The 27,131-nt window shown below is 46.3% G+C and overlaps 2 protein-coding genes and 1 long non-coding RNA gene across 5 annotated transcripts; 2 read left to right on the forward strand and 1 right to left on the reverse strand.

Moving 5' to 3' along the window:
• The first annotated feature begins 580 nt into the window (after positions 1–580).
• LOC127603794 (juxtaposed with another zinc finger protein 1) lies at positions 581–12,619 on the forward strand. The gene is made up of 5 exons (XM_052070410.1): positions 581–1,987; positions 6,310–6,382; positions 7,099–7,295; positions 8,234–8,403; positions 9,525–12,619. The coding sequence occupies exons 1-5, from the start codon at positions 1,873–1,875 to the stop codon at positions 9,699–9,701; spliced, it is 732 nt and encodes a 243-aa protein (XP_051926370.1). The 5' UTR covers positions 581–1,872; the 3' UTR covers positions 9,702–12,619.
• A 675-nt stretch (positions 12,620–13,294) lies between these two features.
• On the reverse strand, positions 13,295–27,046 carry tax1bp1a (Tax1 (human T-cell leukemia virus type I) binding protein 1a). 3 transcript variants are annotated; one of them, XM_052070331.1, is made up of 17 exons: positions 26,859–27,045; positions 25,692–25,905; positions 23,637–23,739; positions 22,957–23,147; positions 22,668–22,823; positions 20,591–20,739; positions 20,210–20,300; positions 19,942–20,127; positions 19,202–19,453; positions 18,811–19,002; positions 18,650–18,722; positions 18,119–18,570; positions 16,615–16,701; positions 15,199–15,385; positions 14,844–15,061; positions 14,238–14,320; positions 13,295–14,082 (listed from the first exon to the last, which is right to left on the reverse strand). In XM_052070331.1, the coding sequence occupies exons 2-17, from the start codon at positions 25,878–25,880 to the stop codon at positions 13,872–13,874; spliced, it is 2,820 nt and encodes a 939-aa protein (XP_051926291.1). In that variant the 5' UTR covers positions 25,881–25,905; positions 26,859–27,045; the 3' UTR covers positions 13,295–13,871. The 3 variants fall into 3 exon arrangements, 2 of the variants coding, with proteins under 2 accessions (XP_051926291.1, XP_051926292.1); XM_052070332.1 differs by having other exon boundaries at positions 22,668–22,814; positions 26,859–27,044; XR_007963122.1 differs by lacking the exon at positions 14,844–15,061 and having other exon boundaries at positions 13,931–14,082; positions 26,859–27,046.
• On the forward strand, positions 22,686–23,550 carry LOC127603812 (uncharacterized). Its single transcript, XR_007963134.1, has 2 exons — positions 22,686–22,833; positions 22,909–23,550. It is a non-coding gene; the product is annotated as an uncharacterized LOC127603812 (long non-coding RNA).
• Positions 27,047–27,131: the final 85 nt, after the last annotated feature.

Below are 27,131 nucleotides of genomic sequence, written 5' to 3' on the forward strand. Positions count from 1 at the left end.
CGATAGCACCTCAATATTAAGATAAAAGCAAGGATTTGGAAATCTTGGGGGGTCAAGCAACTGACTGTTTGATCACAGGCCTGCATTCTCCTTGACCACTTATCCACATACTCCTCGGTCTTTGTTTCCTAAGACTTTGAAATAAATTACAACATTTGGATTCTCGAGCCTCAATCCAATGAACTGTTAGTTTAGAAACATTTCACATCCTCAAGAGCACAAATGGAAAGCGTCCATTCACATGTCCATTGAACCAATAGTGGCAGTAATGTCTGCCACGTTTTGGTCAGGCTTTCCTGCACCCGAGCCAAGCTGGGGCAGACTGGCGGAGTGAATTTTTTGTTGTGGTACAAGTGCGAAATGGGACTGAGCCCGACTGACTCATCATCCACCAATGGAGTGAAGTATGCAAATGAGCGGGGCCGCGGCAACAAGCCCAAACAGGAAGTTGTGATGATGTCATGGTGTGTGCACAGCCATTCCCCCCATGTGGATGTGAATCAGAGTTTTGTTTTCAGCCGAGATAGGGGATGTTTTACAGCAAGAGTGCGTGCCAGTGCACAGTAACACTTAACAAGAGGGGGTGGTCCCATTCGCAAGCGAATGACGGCAGCCAGGAAATCAAGGGTTGGTTCTGAGGGGCAAACCATATCACTTGGGTTACGTCTACCTTTACCACTCTATGTGTGTCTGTGACAATCATGAGTCATTCCTCTCCAGAATAACTTTTAAAAGTGAGATGGGGCACGACAAAGAAGATTGCTGTCATCTGCCATGGCGAAATGATCCCCCAGCTTCCCCCTTCTTTTCACAATGACAATTGCATGGCTGCATTAGCAGTTTTCGGTTATTAGTTGCCTTTGCGGTATGCTTCAGGTCATTGTCCATCTGCACTGTGAAGCTCAGTCCAATTACTTTTGAAGCATTTGCCTGAATGTGAGCAGTCAATATCGGCGGAAACACTTCAGAATTCATCCTGCCGCTCATCGAGCTGGCATCTGATACACACGTATGACAAGTTTATTGAATTTATGACCCGAGTAACAGTAAAATCACCAGCAGCAAGCTAATTCTTGCCTCATATTCTGCAGCTATAGCTAATGGATTTATACTCAATCCAACTGCTACATTAATGCAGGGGTACTCAACATTTTTGACACCTGTTGATTTGAAAACAAAGCCATGATTCTGTTTTATGTATGATATCTGGATTTTCTGCCATCTAGTGGAAGAGAAATGTCTGTCACTATCCATCCCCGTCGTAATAAGATGAGAATAGCTCCCGTTTAGTTGTATCCAGTAGTGTATTACATGTGCGACAAACCAACACAAACGGAAAACACTCGCAAGGATCACGGAGAAGAAGGACGATAAAACCGAGGTTGAACTTTATTTGGAGGAGGGGTGTAAATTTGGTGCAAATACATTGCTCATTGCAAAAGTATGTATGAGCATTTACTCTAATGCATATATCATACTTGCAACGTCATTTGTTGCTTATTTGTGAAATTTGGGGGTTAGAATACGATGAAATGAGGATTGTGGCGAGAATATGAATGCGGTGTGTTTTCGTAATTTCACATTTGCAAACAGGTAAGCAGGTCATGACGTAGCTGACACCAGGCAGCCCCCACCCCGACGCCCACCCACCGCCGAGCTTGCCTCCCAGTTGCGTCCGTCTGGCCGCCCCGGTTTCTGCTCCGGACTCTTCTCCCCGTTTCCTCCCCGAACCCCTCACTACCAGACTGCCTCCCTCGCTTCCACTGCCCCGGCTCCCGCAAGAACCCCCACTTCCCACTCCACCCCGAGCCCCGTCTCCCGCCCACCCCTCCGCCCGGTGAACGCACCAGCGCGCCCCCGGGTCAAAACAACATGACGGGCATCGCCGCCGCTTCCTTCTTCTCCAACTCCTGCAGGTTCGGAGGCTGCGGGCTGCAGTTCGAGTCTCTCGCCGAGCTCATCGTCCACATCGAAGACAATCACATCGGTGAGTCGGTCTGGGTGGGTGGGGCGGTGGGGTGGGGGGTGTAGAGAGCTAACTAGCTAGCCGCCGCTAGCTAGCGAGCTAAAGCCTCATAGGCTAGAGTTGCGCTATTCCTGCTTGGGGCTTTGCGCGGAGTCTCCTCCGTTTTTTTCTTTGCTTAATCTATACTCGTACGACGTTCAAAAATCAACTAAGCGTTTTTTTAATCGTCGGTGTTTGCCATTTTCCACCGTCACTTCAGCGGCATATGAGTGTCATTAGCATCCTGAGCAGACAGCGGTTCGCCAGCTAACATTTCAATGTAGACCGCAGCGGGCCTGATGCCACTCGGGTAGTGTATTGAACGCGTCTGCTTCAGGTGTCTGACCGCATTAATAAATCACTCCTTTCAAGTTCTTTGACGTAAGCGCGTTGTCACTTTGAAGTGACTTCAGCGCATTACTCATTTTTTGGTTTCCACCCCCAATGCACAAGTTTCAACTTGTTGCACTTTTCATTAAGTTTACCCAGACAAATTATTTATACTTGCCCTTGCACCACAATTTAAAGCATCCCTACCACATGAGGTTTACTCAGCCAATTTCACCTACATTGTCTAGCAAAAATGCTGCACTGCCATGTGGTGAATTGAGACAATTCACAATTGATAGCCTCCCTTAAGGTTTATAAGTGAGCCACAAAGCACTATTTTTATCTCAATGAAAAGTCCTCAATTCACTTCATCTTGACAACAGGTTAGTGCAAAAGTAAAAATGTTACAGTTCCGGCCTGGGCACAAAATTAGCCAATCAGTGAATTCTCAACTGCCGAACTGGAAATTTGCAGTTCAATGTACCTTTGTTTATGCTAGCAGTTTATGTTGTAAGCTCTCTCACGAGATGGCAGACAATGAGAATTAATATGTGTATCCATCAATATTCACGGTGTGTTTGAAGGAAGCGGTGGATGACGGTGGGCGTAGACCGGAGGTCTCATGGAGCCAGTCGCCATGGCAACTGGCAGTCTTGAAAAAGGGTCAGGGAGGCAGTGCCTCGGCGTCAACTTGGCACACCTGCTGTCTCGTCCACAAAGAGCAAGGCCGGGCCTTCAGTATGGGCGAGGACACCCTATGTGATGTCACACCACTTTAGGGTCAGAACAGGGCATGTGTTTATGGGCTGTGAATGAGTGGAAAAGGGGGTGGGGGCTGCACACGTTCCGCGACACTTATTCATCCCGTGAGTTGAAAGGGGGGAATCTGGGAATAGGTCTGACATAGGAGGACACATTAATAGACATAAAAAAGTGACATTATGAGGGCAAGTGGTATAAAAAATGAACGGATGAATGCGCCCTCCTCAGTCACATTATTCAGCTATCACTTGCCCATCAAGGCCCCCCGTCTGCACCGTAGTTTGACCCTCGAGCCCGCGGCCATCAAGTGTGCGGAGAGGACATTTACCAGTCCCTTTAATGACTGGCCGCTAAGCTCGATTTTAATGCAGCAGCTGGTCATTGGCGGCCTCCCTAGTGATGTGCAAGACGATTAGGAGGGGGTTGAGGTGGGAGTGCTGCGCCAAATAGTTAGGTGCATCAGTTGAGCTCCTATTTTGCGGGGGATGCGGTGCATCCGGAATGTATTTAAAGGGAATAGAATGAATTCATTTCCCACCGCCCTCAAAATTCCATTATAATACCAAAGTGCATGCAGTTTCGTTTTCTTGAAAAATAATTGCAAAAAATGTTTTTATACTTTTTATAGTGTTTTGTGTGTAGAATTCAAGTCTCAATAGAACAGGTCTTAAATTGTAATTTGCAAGCCAGGTGCCCAAAATTTTAAAAGTACTGGAAGCCACCCCTCCCCACCCCCCACCACCACGACGACCCAAAGCGTTTCGTTTGACAATAGTGTCCTCTTGTGGTCTTACTTGGCCTGTGCCACATTTATCCCGCCCCCCTCCGTTTATTCAAACGCTCCACACGCGTTTCAGTAAACAAGAGCTGAGTGTTTCCGTGAGAGAAGCCCTTAATACGCGTCGACTACCTCATCCTACAAAAAGAGATAACAACAAGGCAGTGACAAAGCCCCTGCTTTGAGGGAATCGTTTTCAGAAGACCGTGTTGAGTAGTTGTTATCCCAATAGGTCAGGTCTGAGGAATGTGGTGATGTCAGGCCCATCTGCCAGGTTTGTGTGTTACCTACACACGCATCAACCTGCCCCGCAACCTCAAAAGAAAACAAAAGTAGCACAAAGAAGCCAAGAGCGTTGAGGATTCAAATAAGGAGAAAAACACCCGAGGGCGAAAGTGGGGGAATCCCAAACGTCTTTGTTCTCCCTGAATACACGCTGCGACTTGATGAGCATCGGGTCAAATATTGTCGGCGTTCTGACTTGTTTTTGTGACGATTATCCGCCTGCAGCCGCAGTTCGTGAGTCTTTGCGATAGTTCTTTATGTTAGGTGACTAGATCGTATCGTCACCTGCCTGAAATAATGGCGTAAATATATTTTTTTTCTCTTTGAAAATAAAAACATGAAAATCGGAGCTAAATACTGAATATATTAATAATTACACACGGGAAAGTGTGTGTGCGTGTGTTTGCGCCCGCCCTAATACTTCCTGAATGACCTGTGATGGTGTAGCGACGCAATTAGTGGACTGGCATCCCCAAAGCGGAACTGTGGAAGCTCTTTTTTCAGACCGTGCACACAAGCTCACACATCATCGCGTGGCGGAAGTCGCCGGGCCCCCAAGTGCCATGCCATGTACCGCGGTGCATAATTACAGGGAAGTTTACCTCTCTCACAATTTATTTTTGAACCCCTCCCACATTCCTACTTCTTGGCCTCCATCCGGTTTCCTGCTGCTTGAGAAACACGTTAAAATGCGGCGTGTGGCTTAATTAGCAGCCTGCAAAACAAGCTGTGCATTCTTGGCCTGCTTCCAAAACGTGGAGGGAGACACACACGCACACACACAGACACAGACACACACGCATATGGGTCGACAGGGGGCAGTAGTATGCCGCTGATAAAACAGTTGACGTTGAGAGTCACTGCTGTCTCCTATTTGGATGCAACCTTGAGAATCTGAGACATGCCAGAATTGACAAGCGCTAAAGGAACCGGATTGATTTGTTTTTCTGGTTCTAGTTGCGCCTGCAGCAGTGTCCTGCAGAACAAGAGCCGTGTCCAAAATTGCAGTTACCCCCATTGGTTACTGGAATGAGTCAAACCTATTAGGAGCAGAGCACACAGACGCGGCTCCCCTCCTGCCCGTCGGCTTCCTGTGCTGGCAGGCGAGCGGACGTCGTAAACGCGGCGCACATTTAACATGGCAACGTCTGCACACCTGGCTCACCTCTCTGGCGTCATATCCGCATAAAGCCGTCGCTGGTTGCCATGCGGTGAACTTCGCTATCTCATGAGGGATGCGTTTTGTATGCCGTTGTACCCCCACCGTGATGAACAACCACCACGATATGCTTAATTGCATTAGTCTTGTGTTTGTGTGCATGCATGCAGTTCTGTGTGTGTGTTTCCAGTCATCTGCCGTCATTTGGCAGACTTGCTCAAATGTCAACATCTACGGAACCCTAATTAAGACACAAGCACATTTTATGTGTCATATTTTGTTTTGTCATTTGCCGTTCTCGTCAGTGCTGTCCCACTCTGTCGGACGTCTGCTTTTGTTTCAGATTATGAGGTGTGAAAGTCTGAAAACCAAAGATGGCTGGCACGCACACACACACATAGAGCCACACTTGGGGGGGGGAGCATTCGGCGTGTGTTTTGTTCACAGTTGCACTGAAATGATCCAACTCCTTCATCACAGCCATCTGATAGCCATTACGCCACATGTACTGCTACGCCGACTAGCACGCTAGGGTCCGTTGGTGGTTCTTTGGGTTCCTTTGAGCGTTCCCATGCCGGACACTTGATGGCGCTGGCACTTCACCATAGCCCCACGAGCAAGCTCCCACCCCAGCCCTCCACCGGTTTCCCTGGGAGGTTGGCAGGCAGACTTAATGGTGCTCCCCTCAGGGAGCGGAAGTCTCCTCGAAGAACGTCTGTGTTAGCAATACACTGTCTACATTCATTCCAGCGCCTTTGGGTCTCCTTTACTCGCATGTGAAATTCTTTTTTTAGTTTTATTTTTCTGTGACTCTCAAGACACAAAGTCTGGGAACACCCCAAAGATGCGTTCATAGAAGCTGTCATGGGCACGCATGACCGTATGCGATGTGATGTTCGTGACGAACCGTGGTGAATGCTCCAGTAATTTATCCAGCAGGAATAACAGATAAGTCCTCTTGATTAAACGCGTACCTTCTCTCTGTCTCAGACACAGATCCTCGGGTCCTGGAGAAGCAGGAGCAACAGCAGCCCACCTACTTGGCCCTCAGCTACATCAACAGGTACCGTCGCCCTGTCTTTAGGTGGCAGCGTTGCACCGCCTCGTCGAATCTCACCTTTGCATCCGTTCATTTAGCCTAAGGGGGGGGGCAGCCGTCCAAATGATGGATATCTTCCCTTCGACAATGTTGTGACTCATTGACAGAGCGGCAGAGAAAACCGCAGAAGACATGAGACGCCTAACTCAGGGCGACAGCTCATGCGGCACTGTTTGTGTGTGTGTGTGTGCGCTTTTGTTTGTTTGGAAGCGTGGCAGACTGATACATCACTCGCCTCTTAAATCACTTGAGGCCGCAACACTGAGAAGTATGTCTGTGCCTGAAAGCGAGAGCGAGTTCTTTTTTTCATAAGGAGTGGGAGAGTAATTGTTAACATGGCGAACTTGTAAATGTCATCTGCAGTCCCCGAACTATGTTCTATGAAGGTGAGATGTATTTTCACGAGCAGATTGTTCAGCTTAATTCGATCTTGTCAAAATCTATCACTTGTAATGGTGGCTGTTAGTGACCGTCGTTTAAAGTTCTTCAATACGGTCACCTGTAGCACAGCAATCATAATCTTTCCGCACTGTCCTCCCGGGAACGGAAAGACTTAGTGGTCATCCAGTAGATCGCAGACAAAAGAAAATGGCCTCGACTGAACAAAGTAAAAAGTGTGGAAATGTCCACATAGCTGTCGCAATTTTCGTATTCGTAACCGCTGACGCGTTTGTCGTCAGGTTCATGACTGACGCCGCGCGGCGTGAGCAGGAGACCCTGAAGAAGAAGGTCACGCCCAAACTCTCGCTGTCCATCACGGGAGCCGTGTCGAGGAACAGCACGGCCACGCCCCCTCGCCACACCAGCGGCAACCTGACGCCGCCGGTCACGCCCCCCATCACCCCTTCCTCCTCCTTCCGCAGTAGCACGCCGACAGGTACGACAGGTGTGCACGGTGCGTGTCTTATTTGTGATTAACTCTTCTTCATCGTATGTTGATTATACTGCCAAGCCCCCCCCCCAAGGGGCGGCTAAGACGCACACACCAGAGGGAGTCGTCAATGCGCATATGATGGACAAACTGTTTGATTCTATGTCGTGCTGTGTGAGCTTTTGTCATTTTGTGGACATTTTCACTGGTTCACACAATACTCGATGAGCTCTTTTTACCCCATTAGACTGTGCGCGCGCGTGTGTGTGTGTGTGTGTTTTAGAGGCTCCTGCAGTGAACAGACCAGTCAACACTATAATTACATTGCAGCTGTCACCCTGTGTGTTCACATGGGGCTGTGTGTGTGTGTGTGTGTGTGTGTATCCATGTGCACAGCCCAAATGGTTCCTAAACGTAGTGTTAGTTCTGCACTTTTACACGCACTTTTGGCACACAATTCAACATGTGCCAGAGTACCATCCATTTCCTCATGCCGGGGTTGCAGCATTTCCTGTGTGAGGGCCTGAGTCTGTTGGTGTGTGCATGCACGTGAGTGGAAACTATTCTCCAGAGTACTTTCCCAGCCTGCGCAATGGGGATCACTCCCACTTAATGATCGCCTTCCAGGTGCCAATCCCTGCACTCACGGGCTCATGAGAATGCAGAAAAGGTGTTTTTTTTCCCCCCCTTTGTGTGAGAGCATGTGGTCCACTGACACGAACACACACAAAACGTAAAACAAAGAATAGTACGCATTGTTGATTTAAAACAACCACCAAACTTGCCTTCCGCTAGCTTCATGCTAACACCAAATGAGGAGCTAATGAATAGCATTGATTTTATTGTCGTTAAAGGTGCCTCAACGCATGTAGACGGACAATTAAAAAAAAACATTCCGGTGCAACGCCACTGTCGTTACAAATCAAACATATGAACGATTACAGGTAGCGAGTATGACGAAGAGGAGGTAGACTACGAGGAGTCGGACAGTGATGAGTCATGGACTACTGAAAGCGCCATCAGCTCCGAGTCCATCCTCAGTTCCATGTGCATGAATGGCGGGGAGGAGAAGCCCTTTGCTTGCCCCGTGCCGGGCTGCAAGAAGAGATACAAGGTGAGGTGGCAGAACCCACGTAGTTCTATGGATGTTATGCAAATAGGAAATCACATTGCCCTCCTTAAAAAAAAGGGAAGCCACACTGTCATGATTAAAAGTCGTGATAATGTTATGTTGTGTCATCATGCAACAGCAAACAAGAATCTCATTCAGATTAATTTATTTTCTATTTGTGGACTTGTCTGGGAACTATTACTGTCGCATGACTGTTACGTGTGAGACCTTTAAAGAGGACAGGAAAATTTGATTATTCAGCCTAACTGTAATATTCCCACAGAGGAAATGTAACTTTATCTTTCTCTCGTATATCCAAGAATAAGTTCAGCGCAGTCTGTAAATTTACGCGCCAGATTACTGTTACTATTTAACATTGTTATCTGGCATTAACATTTTTTATCAATAGACATGCATCTGTCATGAATGTCATTTATTTTCATGAAAATATCTTCGACAATTAGTGCATTGTCCACTATGACGATGTGTTACGTTGACTCTTAAGTGACCCAACTCAGACATTTTTAAATGCTAAGAGCTGTCATTCGAGTGATTTTATTTTATTTTTTTTAATTGAATCGGGCGCTAAATTGTAGCAGCAACTTTCATCACTAAGTGAAAAATTCTTTTGCGATGGATACTCACAGGTATGTATTCTTTATCCTCTGCAAAAAATGAGTCGTATTACTGTAGCTTACTTAGCAGTTGTGACCCATCGTCTTTGTATCTGTCGCTATCATATTGCCCCCTGGTGGTTGAGGGCACTCACCAGAAGGAGCTGTACAATGAAGAGTTTAACTCTTTTCATTACATTTAATTGTTAGAGGTGCCATTGTAATCTATAAAGTTACCAAAAAGTGAGTGAGAAGCATCGAGGTGTGAGTAGGCACCCTTGACAAGATCAGATTCCGGTAGCTAACAATAGTGACGTTTTTACAACGCCATTAAAGGTAATTTCAATGTCACATTGACACATGTGAACATGACAGAGCACTTGATGAGTTGTTGACGTTTTAATGGACGCGTTCCCGATCACTCTACGCCCACTCGTTAAGATTTATGCTTATTTTAAAAAAAAGGTTGTGGTGAAACGTTGCATGGCTTGGCGTCTTCCCTCGTCTCAGAACGTGAACGGCATCAAGTACCACGCCAAGAACGGCCACCGCACGCAGATCCGTGTGAGGAAGCCGTTCAAGTGCCGCTGCGGGAAGAGCTACAAGACATCCCAGGGCCTGAGGCACCACACCATCAACTTCCACCCGCCCGTCTCCACCGAGATTCTGCGCAAGATTCAAGGCTAGACCTTGAAGGGCTCCCTTGAAAAGGTCCTCACCTCACAGTAAAGTGCATGCTTTAAGGTCTTTTTACACGACTATTTACGTTTTCTATCCACCTTATATATCACGCGTATTTCCAAAAGTATATCTTTTGTTTTATTTTGATTGTACATTTGCACATTTCGTCTTTGCTATCATCATTTGATTTCTCGGTTTGACTTGCATAAGGTGCTTAAAGAAGTTGAGTGCAAGCAAGCCCAGCCCCCGCACGATGACGAAGTTACCCGTCAGTCTCCGATCCAAGTCAGGAAACGCCTTGACTATTTTGCTTTGTTTGCTGACTTTGGATTGGTGGCCTCACAGGAACTTCTGGGGTTCTGCCTAAGTTCTATTTGAAATGGGTATGTTGCTATATAAACAGTAGACGCATATGTAGTTGTGTATATATATATATATATAAAAACTATAAGCTTATTCACAAGCATTATCCATGAATAGTTACCTTTTATTTGCAAACTTTATTTTGTATACAGTATTTTATTGTCAGTATTTTGACTTGAATAGTCTGAAGTTTCATCGCTAATATTTTTCTAATACTCCGGTTCATGTTCAATACTTTCACGGCTTATTATGGAGCCCCAGATATGACATGACAAAGTCATTTATTATGATGTAAATTATGGCCACAATATGCAGTGATTTTTTTTTTTTACTTCAGCAGTCTTTATGACTTTGTTAATTAACTAAGTTGAAGTGGATTGAGGAGCTTCATTTAAACAAGAGAAGTGTGTTGATGCCATCTTCATGTATCTTGGTGCCAAATGAATCATGTTGAAGTGAAGCAAGACGCTTTTCTACCATCTTGTCGCATCGTGGTGCCAAGGCACTTTGTAGAAGTGAGTTGAGGAACTCCATTTTGACAGTGTTTTGCTGCCATAATGCACTTTCTTGGTGCCGTGTTAAACTTTGAGGTGCTTCTGGGGTTGAGGAGCCCCGTTTGGACAAAAGTATTGCTTTGCAGCTAGCTTGTGGCATCTGTATGCCAAGGGGTTTCATCCAGACTATGGTAGTGCTTTGCTGCCATCGCTAAGCGATTGCCGACCTTCTTTGCGGAGGGCGTAAATTATTCACGCTCTCTATCCCCGTGCATAGAAAGGAACACTTGATAAAGAAAACTAATTTGTGACAATGGAATACGAAATTGCTAAGACTTGTGGATCCAGAATTCTAATTTATGACCACAAGTTAGGTGCAGGGCGGGCTGCTAGTCGAGTGGTTAGCACGTCGACTTCACAGCGCAGAGGTTCAATTCCAGCTCCGGCCTCCCTGTGTGGAGTTTGGATGTTCTCCCCAGGCCTGCGTGGGTTTTCTCCGGGTCCTCCGGTTTCCTCCCACATTCCAAAAACATGCATAGCAGGCTGAACACTCCAAATTGTCCCGAGTGCGAGCATGGATGGTTGTTTGTCTCTATGTGCCCTGGGATTGGCTGGCAACCGGTTCAGGGTGTCCCCCGCCTACTGCCCGAAGACAGCTGGGATAGGCTCCAGCACCCCCACGACCCTAGTGAGGATAAAGCGGTTCGGAAGATGGATGAATGGAAGTTATGTGCAACAAATGCACAAAACACAAATTTGGGGCCATAAATTAAGTGTAATGTGCACACAAAATACAAATTGATAACATGAACATCATTCCTGAACAGTTGGTAAGCAAATCGTGCGCACTTTCCCTTGTAGGTTTTTGGCAAGGGAGCGCTCCATTTGCTTACCCATATGTTCATTTTGTACATGGGAAGCTAAACATATAGAGAAAGTGTATTGTGCCCACATTATTTCTCTATTGCGCGCAGAATTTTCCTTTTACAATATGCTCAGTCGCAAATTATCTTGCGTCCACAATTTAAGTTTCGCAATGTCATATCTGGGGCCCCGTAGACCGCCCCCCACCCCTTTCTTCGCATACAGAGCGCCTTGTTGGATGTGTCATTCCAATTGCAAACATATTATTTTTTTTTGTTTTGTTTTTTTCCATGACGGTTGCCAACAGCTCTTCACTGCCAAACATCCACCATACCGTGTGCCTGATTGGGGTTGGGTGGGAGGGGAGGGGAAAAACAACAGGGCGGCCATATCTGTGTGTTCGCCAACCTTAAAAAAAAAAGTGGGTGTACATTGAATGTTCTCATGCATGCACTCTGAGGTTGATTTGTACTTAAAAAAAAGAAGAGATTACAGTAGCAGCGGCAACCTGTTCTGTGTGTTGTAAATGACAGCATTCCAGGTGCGTGCGTGTGTGAGTGTGTGTGTTGCGAGTCTGTTTGCATATCAAGACATCAGCCTAGAGTGTTCTTGTGTCGTTTTTGTGTATGGATGTCATGTCTCTGTGCCAGGTCACTCCTGTGGAGCAGGCAGGACAGTAGTGGTGTTAATCCCTTACAAGGATTCATATTGTCACTCAATGCCTCTTGAGGAGAGGGGTAGGGTGCTGGGGGGGTGGGGGTATCAAGAGACATGAACCACATGATCAAAAGAGCATTGTTTGCCATGGGTCGTGACATTTGCACTCATCCTCCACTCTTCTTTTGTGCATTAAGAAAATTCCTCTCCATGATCCAGAGCAGCTGTGTCATTAAAACTCGTCATGGTAACAACTCCAAACATGGACCAATTGTAGGACAGTATTCCACACGTCGAGTAGGTGGGTGGGGTGGGTGCAACCCCCAGACGCGGGAGTCCCATATTTACAATGTACAGTGAATGTATCGTAACATGTCCTTTCGTTAAGTGCTTTTAAATTATATTTTCGTATGTAACGTGGACATAAGTGTTTTGTATTCAGTGGGGGCTGGGGGGTACTGTCTTTCTATATAAAAGAGAAGCTGCTTCAATGTAAACAGGTACCCACCTGGAAAAATAAAATGCAAAAATAAACGGTCACATGCACTTGGATATGTTCATTTATTCATCAAGATTTCTGCCATTCACATACCGACATACACACACACACACACACACACACACACACACACACGGAGGCCTTGTGATTGGTGCACGGTTTTGTAAAGCCTGAATCGAAACAACACCGTCGGGGGCTCACGTCATGACAGCGGCGGTCATGGAGCCATGTCGATACATGTGGAGGACATTCATTCATGAGGTCTAACATGTATACAGTGCAATGACTTTTCATGAGAACTCGAAATATGGCCGTACATGAGCATGGAAAACAGTTTCAGCATTTATTCACCATCTTCCAAGATCCAGCACTTCACTAGAACATGAACCTTAAGATGGGTATCGAGGTTATGGAATAAATACTCAAACGGTCTTCCGTCTGTCGTCTTGCTCAACATCTTCCGAACACCAGAACATAAAGCAGAAAGTGCACAGCAGTCATCAAGATGACCAAACCGAGGGCAGTAACAGTACATATCACACACACACACACATATTTCCTTATGTACATTACATTCGGAATAAAGCCATTTTTTTGTGCAGATTCATTGAAATGTATTACCCTATAATAATAATTATTATTATAGTTTTAATATATACATCTGATTCATTTATTTTAAATTTATTTCCTGAAGCAGAGCAGCCTTCTGGTTTGGAAGTCCATTCGTGAGTATCACACTTTGCATTTACAGTTGAAATGTCTGTTTAGATTTCTTTACAGCAGATGGGGCGTGTCAGTTTTTTTTCCCCTCATTGTTCTGAACACATGAATATCCACATGCGCTGCCAAAGGTGCTTCAGAGAAACGAAGATGAGCTTTAGGGGGAAAAAAAGAGATAAAGTGGAAGCAAAGCTTTTTTTGTGTTGGCATATAGAAAGCTGTTGGATAATGTATTGAACATCCTTGATAGGCAAGCTACTAACTGGTGCATGACGCCTACGAGTTCAGCCTGGTCCTGTACCACAGATATTTACGAGTAAGGTCTAACTGCATACTAGTAAGCCAAAAGTAACATTAGCAGTGGAAAAAAAATATATAAAACTAGGACTTAGTGAGGACAAAGAGCAGACTAGTGCATGAACTTTAAATTGGCTATCAAGGATCTGGAATAACTTCTCAAACAGCTTTAACATAACCTGTAACCTGCAAAAAAAGTGCCGATGATTGTACACTTAACGACACAGCCGAACCTCTAACAGCTAACAGAATGACACTCGGGGGAAGGGGGCCGGGGGCGCATCACTCAATCTGATCGAAGTTGAGCACGTGGCCATCGAAGTGCGTGAGGACGTGCCTCTCGAAGAGGTGCTGCTGGCAGTCAAGGGGGAACTGCTCCGAGCACACGGGGCACACCTTCCAGTGGCTCTCCACGTGCTGCTCGAAGCTGCTCTGCTCAAAGTGTGGCGGGAATATCACCTCGCACAGCGGACAGCGCTTGTGGACGTCACTCCTGTGGGATTGCCAGTCGACAAAGCGACAAGCGTAGGTTATTTATTGCTTGTTTTAGTTAAAAAAAATACATGGGAAGAGGCCCTTAAAAACAATTTATGCATCTCTCTTTCTCTCTCTATCCACACACACACACATCCATTTTGTGTGAACTACCTCGAGTCAAAGCAGAAGCTGCTTCTTGTTTCGCCAGGTCTGCTGGACTGATGGTCACAAGGAGGCTGATCCCCGTCGCCCGCCTACAACACAAAGTGCACGTAAGCATGAACAACAATGACCCAAACAACTATATCCCAAAGCGGTGAAGCAAAATGATTTATTACAAGTAATGTACAGTACACTTCATTATTTTGTGAAATGGGGCCAGCCCCGCTGCACAACTCCTACAAAGAATTCACGGCTCCTTAGCCAAACGGAGTTTGGGATTACGTATGAAAGCCACAAGATGGCGCCAAAACACTTAAAATCGTGTCATAAATTATCAACGCCATACATATAGCATGTACAGTACGCTATTATGAACCCGTAAAAGGCTGTAGTCCGTGATTGAAGGATTGGACACGAATAAATCATATTCGCGTGAAGCTCATCATTAGTATTGGTTAGCAAAATCGCTTAAAAGCTCAAACTGATGGACATCAAACCTAGGCCAGCAAATGTGCCCAATGGCACTTTTCCATGAATGGTATCAATTCGAACGGAGGGCGTTTATTTTGTTTGTTGGCGTTTATATCCGGCAAATGAATGTGCATCCTTTCTTACGGCCTGAGGCTCAGCGGGTGGGCGCTCCATGGTCTCCGGGGGGCTAGTACTGCGTGACGGCTGAATGCAGACCACTTCTCTGTCCCACCCTGGTGCCACTGGGCCGGGATTCGGATTTGATGGAGTGATTGGAGGGGCGCAGGGAGTGGCGCAAGTTGGGGCCTCAGGTGGAGGACGGCTCAGTTGCTCGAGAGTTAGTGAAACATCCGCTTCCCGGTCTATAAACACATTTCGAAACAAAAATGTCGATTGCAAAGATATATCGCAAATGATTTCGGGGGAAAACGTGGACCGAGGTCGCATACCGCAACCCTTCGAATGACGAGCATGATGCCACACAAAGGCAATACAGCACCTTGCATGGGGTCCGTGGCATAAGGATTGCCAAACTGCAGCTCGGCGGGCCTCTGCGGTACCAGTGGAGGTGGCGAGGGGTCTTGGGGGTAGGGCAGCGGGTAGCGCAGCACCATGGGCTGTCTGACCTCAGCGCCTTCACCGTGGGCATCCTGCTCTCTTTGCCGACTCAAGAAGAGATACAATTCCTGTCGGGGTTGAGGGGGAGGAATCTGAGTTAGCGAAGAACGTCAAATCGTCCCAACTTTAATTTCTTTCGACACTGTTGCTGCCCTTTGTGATAATATGTGACTCACTAGCATTAGTAGCCTACTCATTACTGTAATGGGTGTCAGACTTGGGCTCCCCACCTCCACTCACCGACCTCCCTGGATGACTTCATTAGTGCTCTGTTACCAGCTTTAACATTTAAACCAGGGTTGGGGAGGTGAAAACAGACACGCCGCCTGGCATTTGCATGGAATAATGGCACCGGGAGTGGAGGTAGGTATGGCTAGATTAATGAGTGGGGGGGGGGGGGGGAAGAAAGACGTGACTAAAGAGCACATGCATTTTCTGAATCAACTCTGAGGATTTAGTGCACCAGGAAGGAGGAGTGGATGGCTGGAGGCCTGAGCTCTCTGGTTTTAAAATCCAGTATATCATAATGAGAGTCATGGTTTACGCACTTATTGTTGTCACGGGATTATTGCTCCGTGTCCCTCTGGATACTTATGTTCTAAATTGTGCTTGCTTGTTGTCATCTGAGAGTGGCTCCAAATACCAGTGACAAATTCAATGGGTTTTAACTCATTCACTCCCAAAGACGTTTTTAAACGTCTATGGGAGTGAATGAGTCAGACTTGGTCCAGAATTTGCTGGTACTAAATTTAACATACTTGGCAAAAAAAAAAGACAATTCTGATTCTGTGTCTGATAAAATTGTATTTCCAATTTTAATGGATTAAAGTACATAAGCAGGGAAAAAGGGTAATTATAGTTCATTAACGCAATGACTGAAACTACATTTTCATTCAGGAAATAAAACAGATACGAAAGAGCTTTTTAAAAAATTACAACTAATTTGAGATTTCCTGATCACATTTTTTGCACCTCAGTCTCTTAAGTACCGGTATCTGCCAAAACCTGAGCTATGCATTAGGAAGGGGGGGGGGAAGATTGCATCCAAATCATCTTCATTTGAAATAAAAATTAAAACTAATACTAAAACCAATAAAAACCAAGCTCCAATAAAAATATTTCCCCCCAAAACTGCGTAAAACTACAAAACATGCCCTCGAAATGAATTCAGACTGCCTGAATTTCAAAAACCAAAAGTCAAAACGAAATCGAAAAACTAACAAGAATGGAACATCCAAAACTATGACAGCCCTGACAGTTAACAAATTAATGAAATTGATCAACCTGCCAGCCCTACCTCCTGCAGTCGCTCCTTGTCTTTCAAAGCCTGGGCAAGGTCACGTTTTAACTCCATCACCTCGCTGGTCCGCTCTGCCATCTGTACCTAAACACACACACGGAATGGAAGTTAATAACCAGCAAAGGTGCCTTTCACTCCAGAGTTTTTTAGTTCAGCTTGGGAAGCGCCTGCAGGGAACCTGAAAGAGAAACAATTCCCCGATAACAGGAGTTTCATTGTTGATCTGTTATTGATCTTGGACCGCGGGCCGCCAAAACACAGGATGGCAGTAAATCTGGGAGACACAGTGGGATGGCGGATGTCTCGTCGTCTCTCATTTCATCCCATTACAAAGATTCCAAATCCCCTAGGCTTCACTCTCTGCTTCTTGTCTGTCTGTCCGGCCCACTTTCCCAACTCTTGAATTGTGTTTGCTTTTTTTCCACTTCCCCCCACCCCGGTTCTCTTTCATCTCCTCTGGTGCTCTCCCTCCCCGCCGACCCCTCTGAGGGATTTATGGTGCAGCATTAGAGGGTGAAGTTCAGGTGGCGAGTCAGCAGTACCGTCTGTCTGTCTGTCTCTCTGGCTTCATCCCCTCTGCGCCTGATGTAAACAGTCGTAAAACATGGCAGTCGGCGGCTGACCCCCCCCCCCCCCCCCCCCCCAAGCCGTCGGCCATTAAGAGCCGCACAGGACACACGAGTCCCTCAACTCAGACAGGAGGTCCGATCAAAGACGGCCGGGTGGGGGCCAGGGCCAGGGGGGTTAGCCTTTTGCTTATAGCGCCGATAAACACGGTTGCGCTCAAGTCGTTAGGTTCATCTTAACTAGGGCTGTTAAGGTGTAAGGTGTTCGGCTGCGGAAAAGCAGACCTCAAAGTAACGGAAATAATGGGAGTGAATGTTTAGCATTTTCTGAAACTCCCTACGATGTCACAACATGGCACCAAAGTTTTTTTTTTCTTCAAAAGGGAAAGTAGTAGTTTGTGCTGGCTAGAAGGAGCCATGCCTGGGTAATTGGCACGACAAAAAAACGCAACCCTCTACTGGGTTTTGGGGCTCCACATGCCTGATATTCTTTCATGAAACCGTAACACTACATGGTGATAATCACGGTTGCCCCAAAGAGGGGAAGTGGCAAGAAAAAAGGAGAGAGCTCAGATTAGCTGCATTGCTCGCATTCATTGACTGTACCTGGCGTGGTACGTACATTGTTCGCGTGTAGCGAGGCTTGTTGCCGTTTTATGTCTTAGCTCCTGACACTGCCAACATAGTTACTCAATTTTTTTTGCTTTGTTAAATTACTGTACCCTCACCATAAATCAATTAAGTAAAACAGCTCTCTAATGAGAGCTAATAAAGAGCAAAAGGCTCCGTTTTGCTTGACAATGCCAGGGAGGCATTTATTCAAGCACATTTAATGTTGTGGTTGCAGTTGGCAGTCGCGCTTGTAGGATCTCATTCGATTCTGGAGCTCCACCTAATGTGGCACAAGAGTGTAAAAAGTACAACAGGCAGCTCACTCGAAATCGCTCTTCTTCATTGGCCAGACGCTGTTTGAGAGTCTCATTGATGGCGCACTGCTCCTTCCACTTCTCCTCCATCAGGGCCAGCTCCTCCTCCACCGAGTTGCCCTGCTCCCTCTCTGCCGTTTCTCCTTCCCCTCTTCTCCTCCCCTCCTGCTCCCCCTCCCCCTCCGTCTGCTCGGTCTCGGCGCTCCCCTTGCCGCCCGCCCACTTGGTCTCCACTTCCACCCAGCTTGTCAGCCGCAGGCTGTCCTCCCGCGCGGCCTCCCTCCTCTCTTCTCGCTCCTCTTGTTGGTTCACATCTGCCTCCGCCTCGGCGCTCCCCGTCGGCTTGTTCTCAGTCTGCTTCGCGTCAATCTCTGTGCTGCCGTGCGTACATTCCTGGTTTTCAAGTTCAGTGCTGATTGTCAAGGTGGAAGCCTCTTGGAGGGCTCTTGCGGCAATACTTCCTGTTAAAAAAAAGAAAAGTTCAGAGGTGATCATGTTGTCAAAAAGGTTCCTTTGACCTTTTGAATTGGGAAATCATACCGCCCGTGGGTGATTCGGGACTTGGGGTCATAGGCTCCAAGACTGTCTCAGTCGATGCATTTCTCTTGTGCTCCTGTGCACACCAAAAAAAACATATGCAAATATTATGTATGCCTACTATTTTAGCTTTGTCTTTCTGGTTTCGCCGCACAGTCACTCACCGCGTGTGACTCGCTCGTGTTCAGTTTGGCCACCTGCCTGCGTAGCCGCTGGCACTCTCGGTATTTTTCCTTATAGTGCTCGGCCGCCATGTGGAGGCGCAGCTTCAGTTCCTCCACCTCCCTCTGCAGCTCGGCTTCCGCCTCTGAGACAATCAGCACACTGGGTGCTAGCTCTGCACCGGTGCCAACACCCTGAAAAAAATCCACATTAAAAAAAAATGGAAATGTAAAAATATTAAAACTCATTCAGGACCAGTCAATTCTAGACCAAGTCTGAAAAGACGTTTAAAAACGTCTTTGGGAGTGAACGAGTTAAAAAAAAACTGAGCTGATGCAAATTGAAATGGATCCAAATACAAAGACTTACACAATATTTTTGTGTTTTACTGACCACTTCCTTGTGTGCACAGCTCCTCATGCGGTCCAGCTGACTTTCCATGCGTTGGCACTCGGCCTGTGCTTCGGCCAGGCTGGCGCGGAGCTTATCAGCCTCCAGGCGGGCGCGATAGAGTTCGGTCATGGAATGGTCCCGGGCGCTGGCTGAGTCACGCAGCTCAGAGGCCAGCAAGGCCGCTTGTTGACGGGACGCGGCGAGCTGCTCCTCAGCCTGACGGAGCTGCTCGCGCACACGTGTCAGCTCGGCCTGGAGAGACAAGGTTATTGGATACTCTGGAATTTTTCATCGTCCTTCATTTCGTTTAGACTTTTGTTCTTTTTTTTAAACCCCTTTCAGGGACAGCGGTTACTACAGTGGACAGCTTATCATGTTATCAGGTTGCATGAAAGGGTTCAATTTAGTTGGTTTTAATTATCCGAGAGAGCAGGCTTGTGAATTGATGTTACTTCCAAAAGTATTTGTTTGAAGTTTAGTTTTGAGGAGTTGTGTTAGTTTAGATCGAGTTAACTTTAAAAAAAAATTAAAAGCACTCTGGTTTTTATCTTATTTCGTTCATGGAAATCTTTCTTCAGTGTCACCTATTTTGTTAATTTTCATGAACTATAATAACATTGTATTTTTTTTTTTTTTTTTACAGGGTCCACACACACGCAAGTCCACATTTAGAGTTGCGTGGTTCAATTGCGTTTTTTCACTGACTGTGCACAAGTGTGTCATTAGGTCACAAATAATACCTTCTCAGCTTTGAGCGTGAGCAACTCTTTCTCCAAACTGTCCCGCTGGGCCATGCAGCTCCTGAGCCTCTCCAGCTCCTCCTGGAACTGAGCGATTGTCACCTCTCGGTTGAGCTCCACCGCCTTCAGCATCTGTAGCTCGGCGCTCAGCTTGGTGTTCTCCAGTTCGGTGCTGCGCAGATGGGCCTGCCCGACGAAGTGTATGTAAGATCAAAACGAGTCAGAAGGAAAAACTGTTGGTCACCAAGTGTTTTTCTTTTTGTCTCACTTTGTAGAGGTCCCTCTCGTCTTTCTCATTCTTCAGCTGGCTGTCCAAGGTGTCCCGCTCGGCTGCTAGCTTCTTCAGACGGTCACGCAGGCTACATAGTTTGAGATCAGTGTGTCCGTTTTTATTGCGACTTTCAGAGAGGTGTTATTTGATTTTTTTGTTGTAGTTTATAATTACGGTGGGGGCTGGGGGGGGGGGGGCAAACAACATCAGATTGGGAAACACCACCATCGTTGAACTTATTGTCTCTTCATTTACAAGCCCGCTCCCCCGCGCCTCATGTCAGCATTTAATTCATATGATTAGGAGGCAGGGACAAAAGACACCCTTCCTCACGGGAAGAAATGATAGATGGACGTTGGCAGCCGTCCCGTCTCTCACCAATTCAGCTCCGTCTCTTTCTGCAGGCCTCTCTGAGTGATGCCCAGCAGGTCCCCCTCAAGCTGGCGCACTCGATCCGTCGCCTCCGTCAGCCTCCTTCTCACCTCCTCCCGCTCCTCCGACAGACACTGCGAGGAGCGCAGGAGCTCCTGGGGAACGGAGAGGGCACGCGGAAAGATCACGACTTTGGATTCGGCGGCGTGATTCAGCAGGCTGAACGTTGAGTCACGCTACACCGGTCACTGAATGACAGGTGGTTCGTTATCTCGCCGCGTTCCATTCAGATGATGTTATCTTTTGCTACCGTACAACGGCGGAGCAATAAACTCTAATCTTGACTTTTTCAAAATTGCAAGGCAAGGAGACGGCGATAACAAATTGGACATGTGAATATGAATGTCATCGTTTCCTGCTGCTGTCAAATGACTAAGAATGTATGAATGCAATGTATATGCGTGTGTCATAATCGCGTTAGATGTTTCAAGTCACTCTCTGGAAAAGTCACAGGCTCAACATGACAAATAACAGCAGCGGTATGCTGTAAAGGCAAGCGCCAACAAACGTCACGTGGCTTGTACCGTGCCATCAATGATAAGAGGATGTCAGTTGTCTTCATTTGGCGCATCTCCCGAAGTAACAAAATTGTTTGAACTTGTGCGTCAATCAGTGACAAGGAGCAGTAAATCATGCGTGACTAAAATCAGTTGTCACTAAATGAGAGCTATTCCGCACCCTCATTTGCAATTTATTTACAGCGCCTGCACACACATAGCTGCACTTGTACATGACTCCAAAGGGCTTAGCTCTGCGAACATCGCTAAGATTTTTTTTTTATGGCTGTTGTTTGAGAAACACTTTAGCAGTTCATAAAGACCTTATAAAAAAGTGTAGTCATAAAATTAGCAGCCACAAAAAAAATGTACTTAACATCGCATGTAAAACTCAAAAGGATATTTTCATCAAACGTGACGTGCCGACTGTAAAAAATAAACCTTGAGGCGCGCACACACAGGTTGTACATCTCGAAAATGCAGTTGAATGAAAAGCGTAGTAGTAATAACAGAGTGTGTGTGTATGTGTGTGTATTACCCCTGTAATTTATGGCGATTTTGCCCTTCGTAAAAAGAGCAACTAAAAAGTCTAACTCAAAGCAGCCTGCTGACGTTGGGCCTGAGCCACACACCACCGCTAGAGGGCGATAGGGCACAAGAATCCAAAGCTGATCAATCAGATCACATCTTCCAGCCAAACTAGTTTGTCAAATTAGCCATTAATACGAATAGTAGCCACGGGAGAGTGGGAAACATTTTATGTGTTACACAGAAATATATATTTTAAATCTTTCTTACAATTAGCAACCGTGTTTTAAGAGTCAACCTAATTTGACAAATGGCTACGTATGCATTTCAGTCCTAAACAATTTTAAATGAAAATGAAACAGAGACGGACGGGAAGAAAAAAAATAGTGAGAAAGCCATTGCGTGACTGAGGGGTGTTTGTCCCTCAGCCAAGGCAACGGCGGTTTTGTGAACTACCCTCCTCTCATTCCACACATGGCCAAAAAGGGTTTGCGAGCATAATGAGTGTGTGTACGTGTGTGTGCTTTGGGGAGCCCAGTGGACCTGCAAGTGTGTGAGTGCGCGTTTGACGTCATGTTTGGTAAACTCTGCGGTTGCGATGGCATCGTCCTTGACGCCGGACGCCCGGGAAATCGGAGTCGCAATTTCGTTCCGGCCCACTGAGCTGGGTCGTTAAAGCCGCAGACAAAAGATTGCCGTGCTGGCAGTTAAAGACACACACGCATGCCGTAGCTAATTGTGTCTCTCTTAAGCTTGGATGCAGATTATTCATAAATCCGGTGCCTTTGAAGACTTTAGACTTGTGATCACTGGTGAGAAACCGGCTCCAGCTACTTCAAAAAAAAAAGTACATACTGAACTTCATCACCTTCATTGTTGTGTAAGCCTTCTATTTGTGAACTATTTTCAGCAGAGGTCCCCAAACTTTTTTTTTTTTAAATAAAAACAGTTGATTGGAAGTCTACACCGACAAAATAATTACGGTCTTCAAATCTGACCTGGTTGTGTGTGCGCAGCAGGCAACACGTCTCCCTCTCCTGCTCCCGCTCCCGGGAAAGTCGCTTCTGCTCATCCTGCAGCTGCTGCTTTTCTTCCTGGAGGAGCCGCATGGCCTTCAGGAGCTCCCTGCGCTCCTGCTGCGCCTCCTCCACGCGCTGCCAAACGGTAAGAATGAGAGGTGAAATATGTACAGTTTTATTTGTTGGATTTTACAGTTTGCGGTGTGCTTGTGTGTCCAAGGCTGAAGAGATTCGAATGGCCGATAATCCACATGCAAAAGGGTCGTACCTCAAGCAGGCCAGTCTTGGTGGTGACCACCAGGATGTCTGAATTGCTGTCATCTTCACTGACAGTCAGCAGCTCCTCGGTGGGTGTGGCTGACCTGAACTGGAACGGTGTGCTTGCCCCTCTTATGTCACCGCCGTGTGTCACGTAACAGAACTGGTAGAATTCTCCATCAGACTTGGGAACATAGTAACCTAGACGATAGAAGAACGGACGTATCAGTCGGAGTCTTCAGTTGATACCTGTATCTGCTTCGCACTGAAGAAAGTCTGACTTTGATTCAATTCTGCACAAACTTTTTTTTTTTATTAAATGTTTTTTTTCCCCACTAATGTCTACTGTGATTTGAAGGTGTCTGGCTCGCCTGGTTCACCATAGGGTGCGTTAAGTGCAGGAAATCAATCTGCAAACCACGTCTACTGCCTCGTGACACATCGCAGCATGCGCTCATATTTTCATTGTGTAAAAATCTGACCATTCCAGGGACAGTAAAAACTAGTTTGCAGGCCCTTACCGTGCGGTTTCAGAGGCGCTTTAAGTCCTCGGCCCGACATGTGCGGTTATGTTTCCTTATGAAATAAAAAGTGCTGCTTTTTATGTGCGTCATAAAATTGTGAAGTTACTTCGGAAAAGCCTGGGGTCGGCACGCCGTCTTAGAAGCGGTGTGCGCGTGGCGTGTGTACCTTGAAACACCACAGTCCTGTGCACAGTACTTCCTGGTTCATATTTTTCAGGCATGGGGGACCACAGGAAGGTGTAATAATCTCGAGCTGTGCTCCAGCCCACCTGAGGACACACCACATGCAAGGAATGAAAGGTACAATAAAAGCATGCATGTCCAGATCTTTACTCCATTATCAAAATATTCGAATGTACCATTTTTGCCCTTCATCAAAAACAACTTAGGTCATACTACTGTAGTTACATACTGTGAACCACCGGGGAGGTAGTAGAACAGTGGTTCACGGTCTTTCTTGCGCCACGGCACCGATTTAAAGGAGTGGGGTGAAGCTCTGTGTAAAGTGTGTGTCTGTGTGTTGCTGGGGGGTGTGGGTGAGGCAAAGAAAAGTTTGACAATTTTACACAAAATAGCAAGGGAGAAGTTGGACGGCATGTGTTGCAAGGTGGCAGATGATGAAAGTGAGTCCCACGTCATAAACCTGTTACTCCAAGCTCATGTCCGCATGATTGCAGAGCCGCGTTCACGCACGCGACAACTTTGTTAATTATGAGAGAAAAAAAAAATGTCGCGCCACAAGAGTTTCTCACTTGGATAGCAGCCGCATAGCCGTTGAGTGGCTGTGCAGGAAGTAGCAGGATGCATGCCACTGAAATGTGTCACGAAATGTATGACAGGAGACCGCTCAATTGTGGAAAGGGGATCCGCATTTTTTTTTCCCTCTTAAGTCGAATGTATAAAATGTTACCTCTAAAGTTGCGCAAAAATGCACAGTCTTAACTGGTGGTGTGCACATCACTTGGAAAATCTAAAACTAAATCTAAATCGACTAACGGCACAGCTGCGTTTAGCTGCTTCTATTTTGTGACGCTACTACATCAAGGGGTATCGGTACCGGCATTGAGGAAAATTGTGATGAGTTTCATCCGATAAAGAAAAAGCAGAACACTTGCTTCTGTCCTTTCCGTCTTGGCCCGCAATGGCCTCCCGCCAGCTAGGCTTGTCTACTCACGCGTGTTTGCAGAACAGCGAGGACGCATAAATAATTTGGCTAATTGCAGAGTGAAGTTGACTTTGGTATGGTGTGCATTCCAGAACGGCAGTGATGTTATAAAGTAATCACAGGCACGGTGACTATCAATCATTCAGCCAAGGTGTGAGGGAATGACACGATGACACCTAAATTATACTCTTGCGTGGCGGGTTTGTCCCTCCTCGCCCAACAAACATGCCACGACCAAAATCCTCCACGGGGTTTTTTAGACAGCTGTTGGCTTCATCAGATTGAAAATAAATCAACATTCGAACAGAGAAATATACTAATGGGTTGATAGGAAAATTACAAACGCTGACAAAGAGTGTACAATGCTGGGGAGGGGTTGCAGTCAATACACCTTTACACGGTAGGCTGTGAACACTTTCCGTCACTAGGAGGCGTCGTTGCACAACTGGATTGAAGCAAGTCAGTCGTTGCAGTGAGTCATCCCTGTATCCTGGCAGCTTCCTCTCTCCCTCTCCCTCCTTCTCCCTCCCTCTAACCCCCCCCCCCCCCCCTCTCTCACTCTCTCTCTCTCGCCCACACTCTCTCACACCGAAACAGGCGTGATATGAACAAGACTGAATGTTGCTGGGAATGCTGTTTAGTGCACAGACAACACCCAGATCCTCTGGAATTGTGTGAGGGCTCAGATACAGACATCAGATGCCTTCTCCAACACGAGGCCCAGAGCATCAAACGAGTTTAATTTAGTTTCTTATTTTGCATTTCCTGTTCACTCGGTCTAGATTGTATAGGCTTGATTCAAGAGTAAATGGAGAGATAGGATTGATGACCTAGACACAAATGGGTAAAGGAAAGTGGTTCACAATGTTTGTGCCCCCCTCCACCCTCCTGCCCCCAGTGCAACCTGCTGCATCGAGTCCACCATGTATGTACACTCTTACTGCTTGCAAAGCCACCACATCAAAGCTTGTGTTGAAGCGTCGGCAGCGCTTGGACGAGCTGAGCTGGGTGTCATTGAAATTACTCTGCAAGGGTCTGAATGAGCATATGATTTACCTTGAAGATGCCCACCCAGTCTTTGGGGTGAGGTGTGATGTAAGGGGTGAGAGTGTAGCGACACTCCAGGGGTGCCTGAGGCAGGAAACTTTTGCCAACATTCTGGAAGATGACGTGGGCAAAGTTGGATGTTTCCATGATACTGACACTGCTGCCAGGTGAGGAATCCACCACCTGGAACGAGGACATTGTATCTGCCGCTCACTTCATTTGTCTGTGGATGAAACGAAGCAAAAGAAGGTGAGCATCAACCACTTACTTTTTGACGTCCAACGGCTTCCTTTAAAACGGGTCAGATTTGGTCCTTCATGTCAAGGGTGCCAAGTTTTTGTTTTTTTAACTTCTGTTCGAAACTAGTCAGCCAACATGAAAATGGATAATAGCCAACTGCAGGAGAGCTTTACGAAAAAGACTTGTTGATCTTCAAATTTCTTCCAATGTTTATTCTGTATTGTGTAATCGCCACTCCTTGAAGGCAACACCATGACCACGGTTTGTCCCAAGATGAAAACAAGTTTGACACGCCCACTTCCTTGAACGTGCACATCAAATAACACATGATGTCATACACATTATTGTACAAAATACAAGACAAAGGGACAGTTCCTTTATGGTACCCTCACGATATCTGTTTTATGTGGGGGTGGGGGATCATTATATTACCTATGTGGATTCATGACAAATGGATAAAACCCCTTAAATATACAATACAAACGGTATTGACGAATATTACTGCTACTTTATATCCATATTTTGCACATTTGTTGCTGTCATCTTTCGAATGGAAGCAGTACCTTGTATAAACCGTTTACCAAAAAAGATGAGGTAAACAAATGAGCTGTTAAATTCTAGATCTGCTGGATACCCTAGTACGCGATCCTCCGTTATTGCAGATATCCTAACTGCCATACGTGTGCTCAACTCTGAGGAGATCCGATGTTGACTATACAGTCGGCGTCTCAATTATAGTTGCTAAGCAGCTAACATTAAGCCTGGGAACAGGCCACGTCGTGTCAAGTCATACGCTAGCTAGACATTGCTTGCACTCGTGACGAAGCTTACACATAGAATGGCTCACCGGACAACATCACGGATGTCAAATCGGCTTCACAACTAAACAGTACCCATTTTAAAGAACCCCAAGTCGGGAAAACGGGAATATCTCACGATCTGATCGTTGTTTCCGTCCCTGTCCTGTCTGCGATGTTGTGAAAACACAGACGATGGTGATGCGCCGCTTCCTGAAAGCCAACGATGGACAACTTCCGGGATGAGGAGGAGACTACGGATGCTGAGACTGCAAAGAGTTTGATAAAATGAAGGCACGCCGCAATCAAATTGCTGTTTTGCTGATATTTTGTGGCTAATATAAAATAAATTAGTGATATTCTGGGAGTATTCACGACTAAAGGGCATTTACGTGTAAAAACAAAGTATACC

This window comes from Hippocampus zosterae, chromosome 7, assembly GCF_025434085.1.
Source record: "Hippocampus zosterae strain Florida chromosome 7, ASM2543408v3, whole genome shotgun sequence".
Classification (NCBI taxonomy): domain Eukaryota; kingdom Metazoa; phylum Chordata; class Actinopteri; order Syngnathiformes; family Syngnathidae; genus Hippocampus; species Hippocampus zosterae.

Bases quoted from the DNA above. Each gene is read 5' to 3' on its own strand.
- LOC127603794 (XM_052070410.1), top strand. From the start codon at position 1,873: ATGACGGGCATCGCCGCCGCTTCCTTCTTCTCCAACTCCTGCAGGTTC. The intron at 6,383-7,098 runs GTACCGTCGCCC...GTTTGTCGTCAG, and splicing joins GCCCTCAGCTACATCAACAG to GTTCATGACTGACGCCGCGC. The intron at 8,404-9,524 runs GTGAGGTGGCAG...CCCTCGTCTCAG, and splicing joins GCTGCAAGAAGAGATACAAG to AACGTGAACGGCATCAAGTA.
- tax1bp1a (XM_052070331.1), bottom strand. From the start codon at position 25,880: ATGTCCTCGTTCCAGGTGGTGGATTCCTCACCTGGCAGCAGTGTCAGT. The intron at 16,702-18,118 runs GTGAGCTGCCTG...GTGTGTGTTTAG, and splicing joins ATGAAGAAGAGCGATTTCGA to GTACAGATGGCAGAGCGGAC. The intron at 15,386-16,614 runs GTAGGGCTGGCA...CAACCCCGACAG, and splicing joins ACAAGGAGCGACTGCAGGAG to GAATTGTATCTCTTCTTGAG.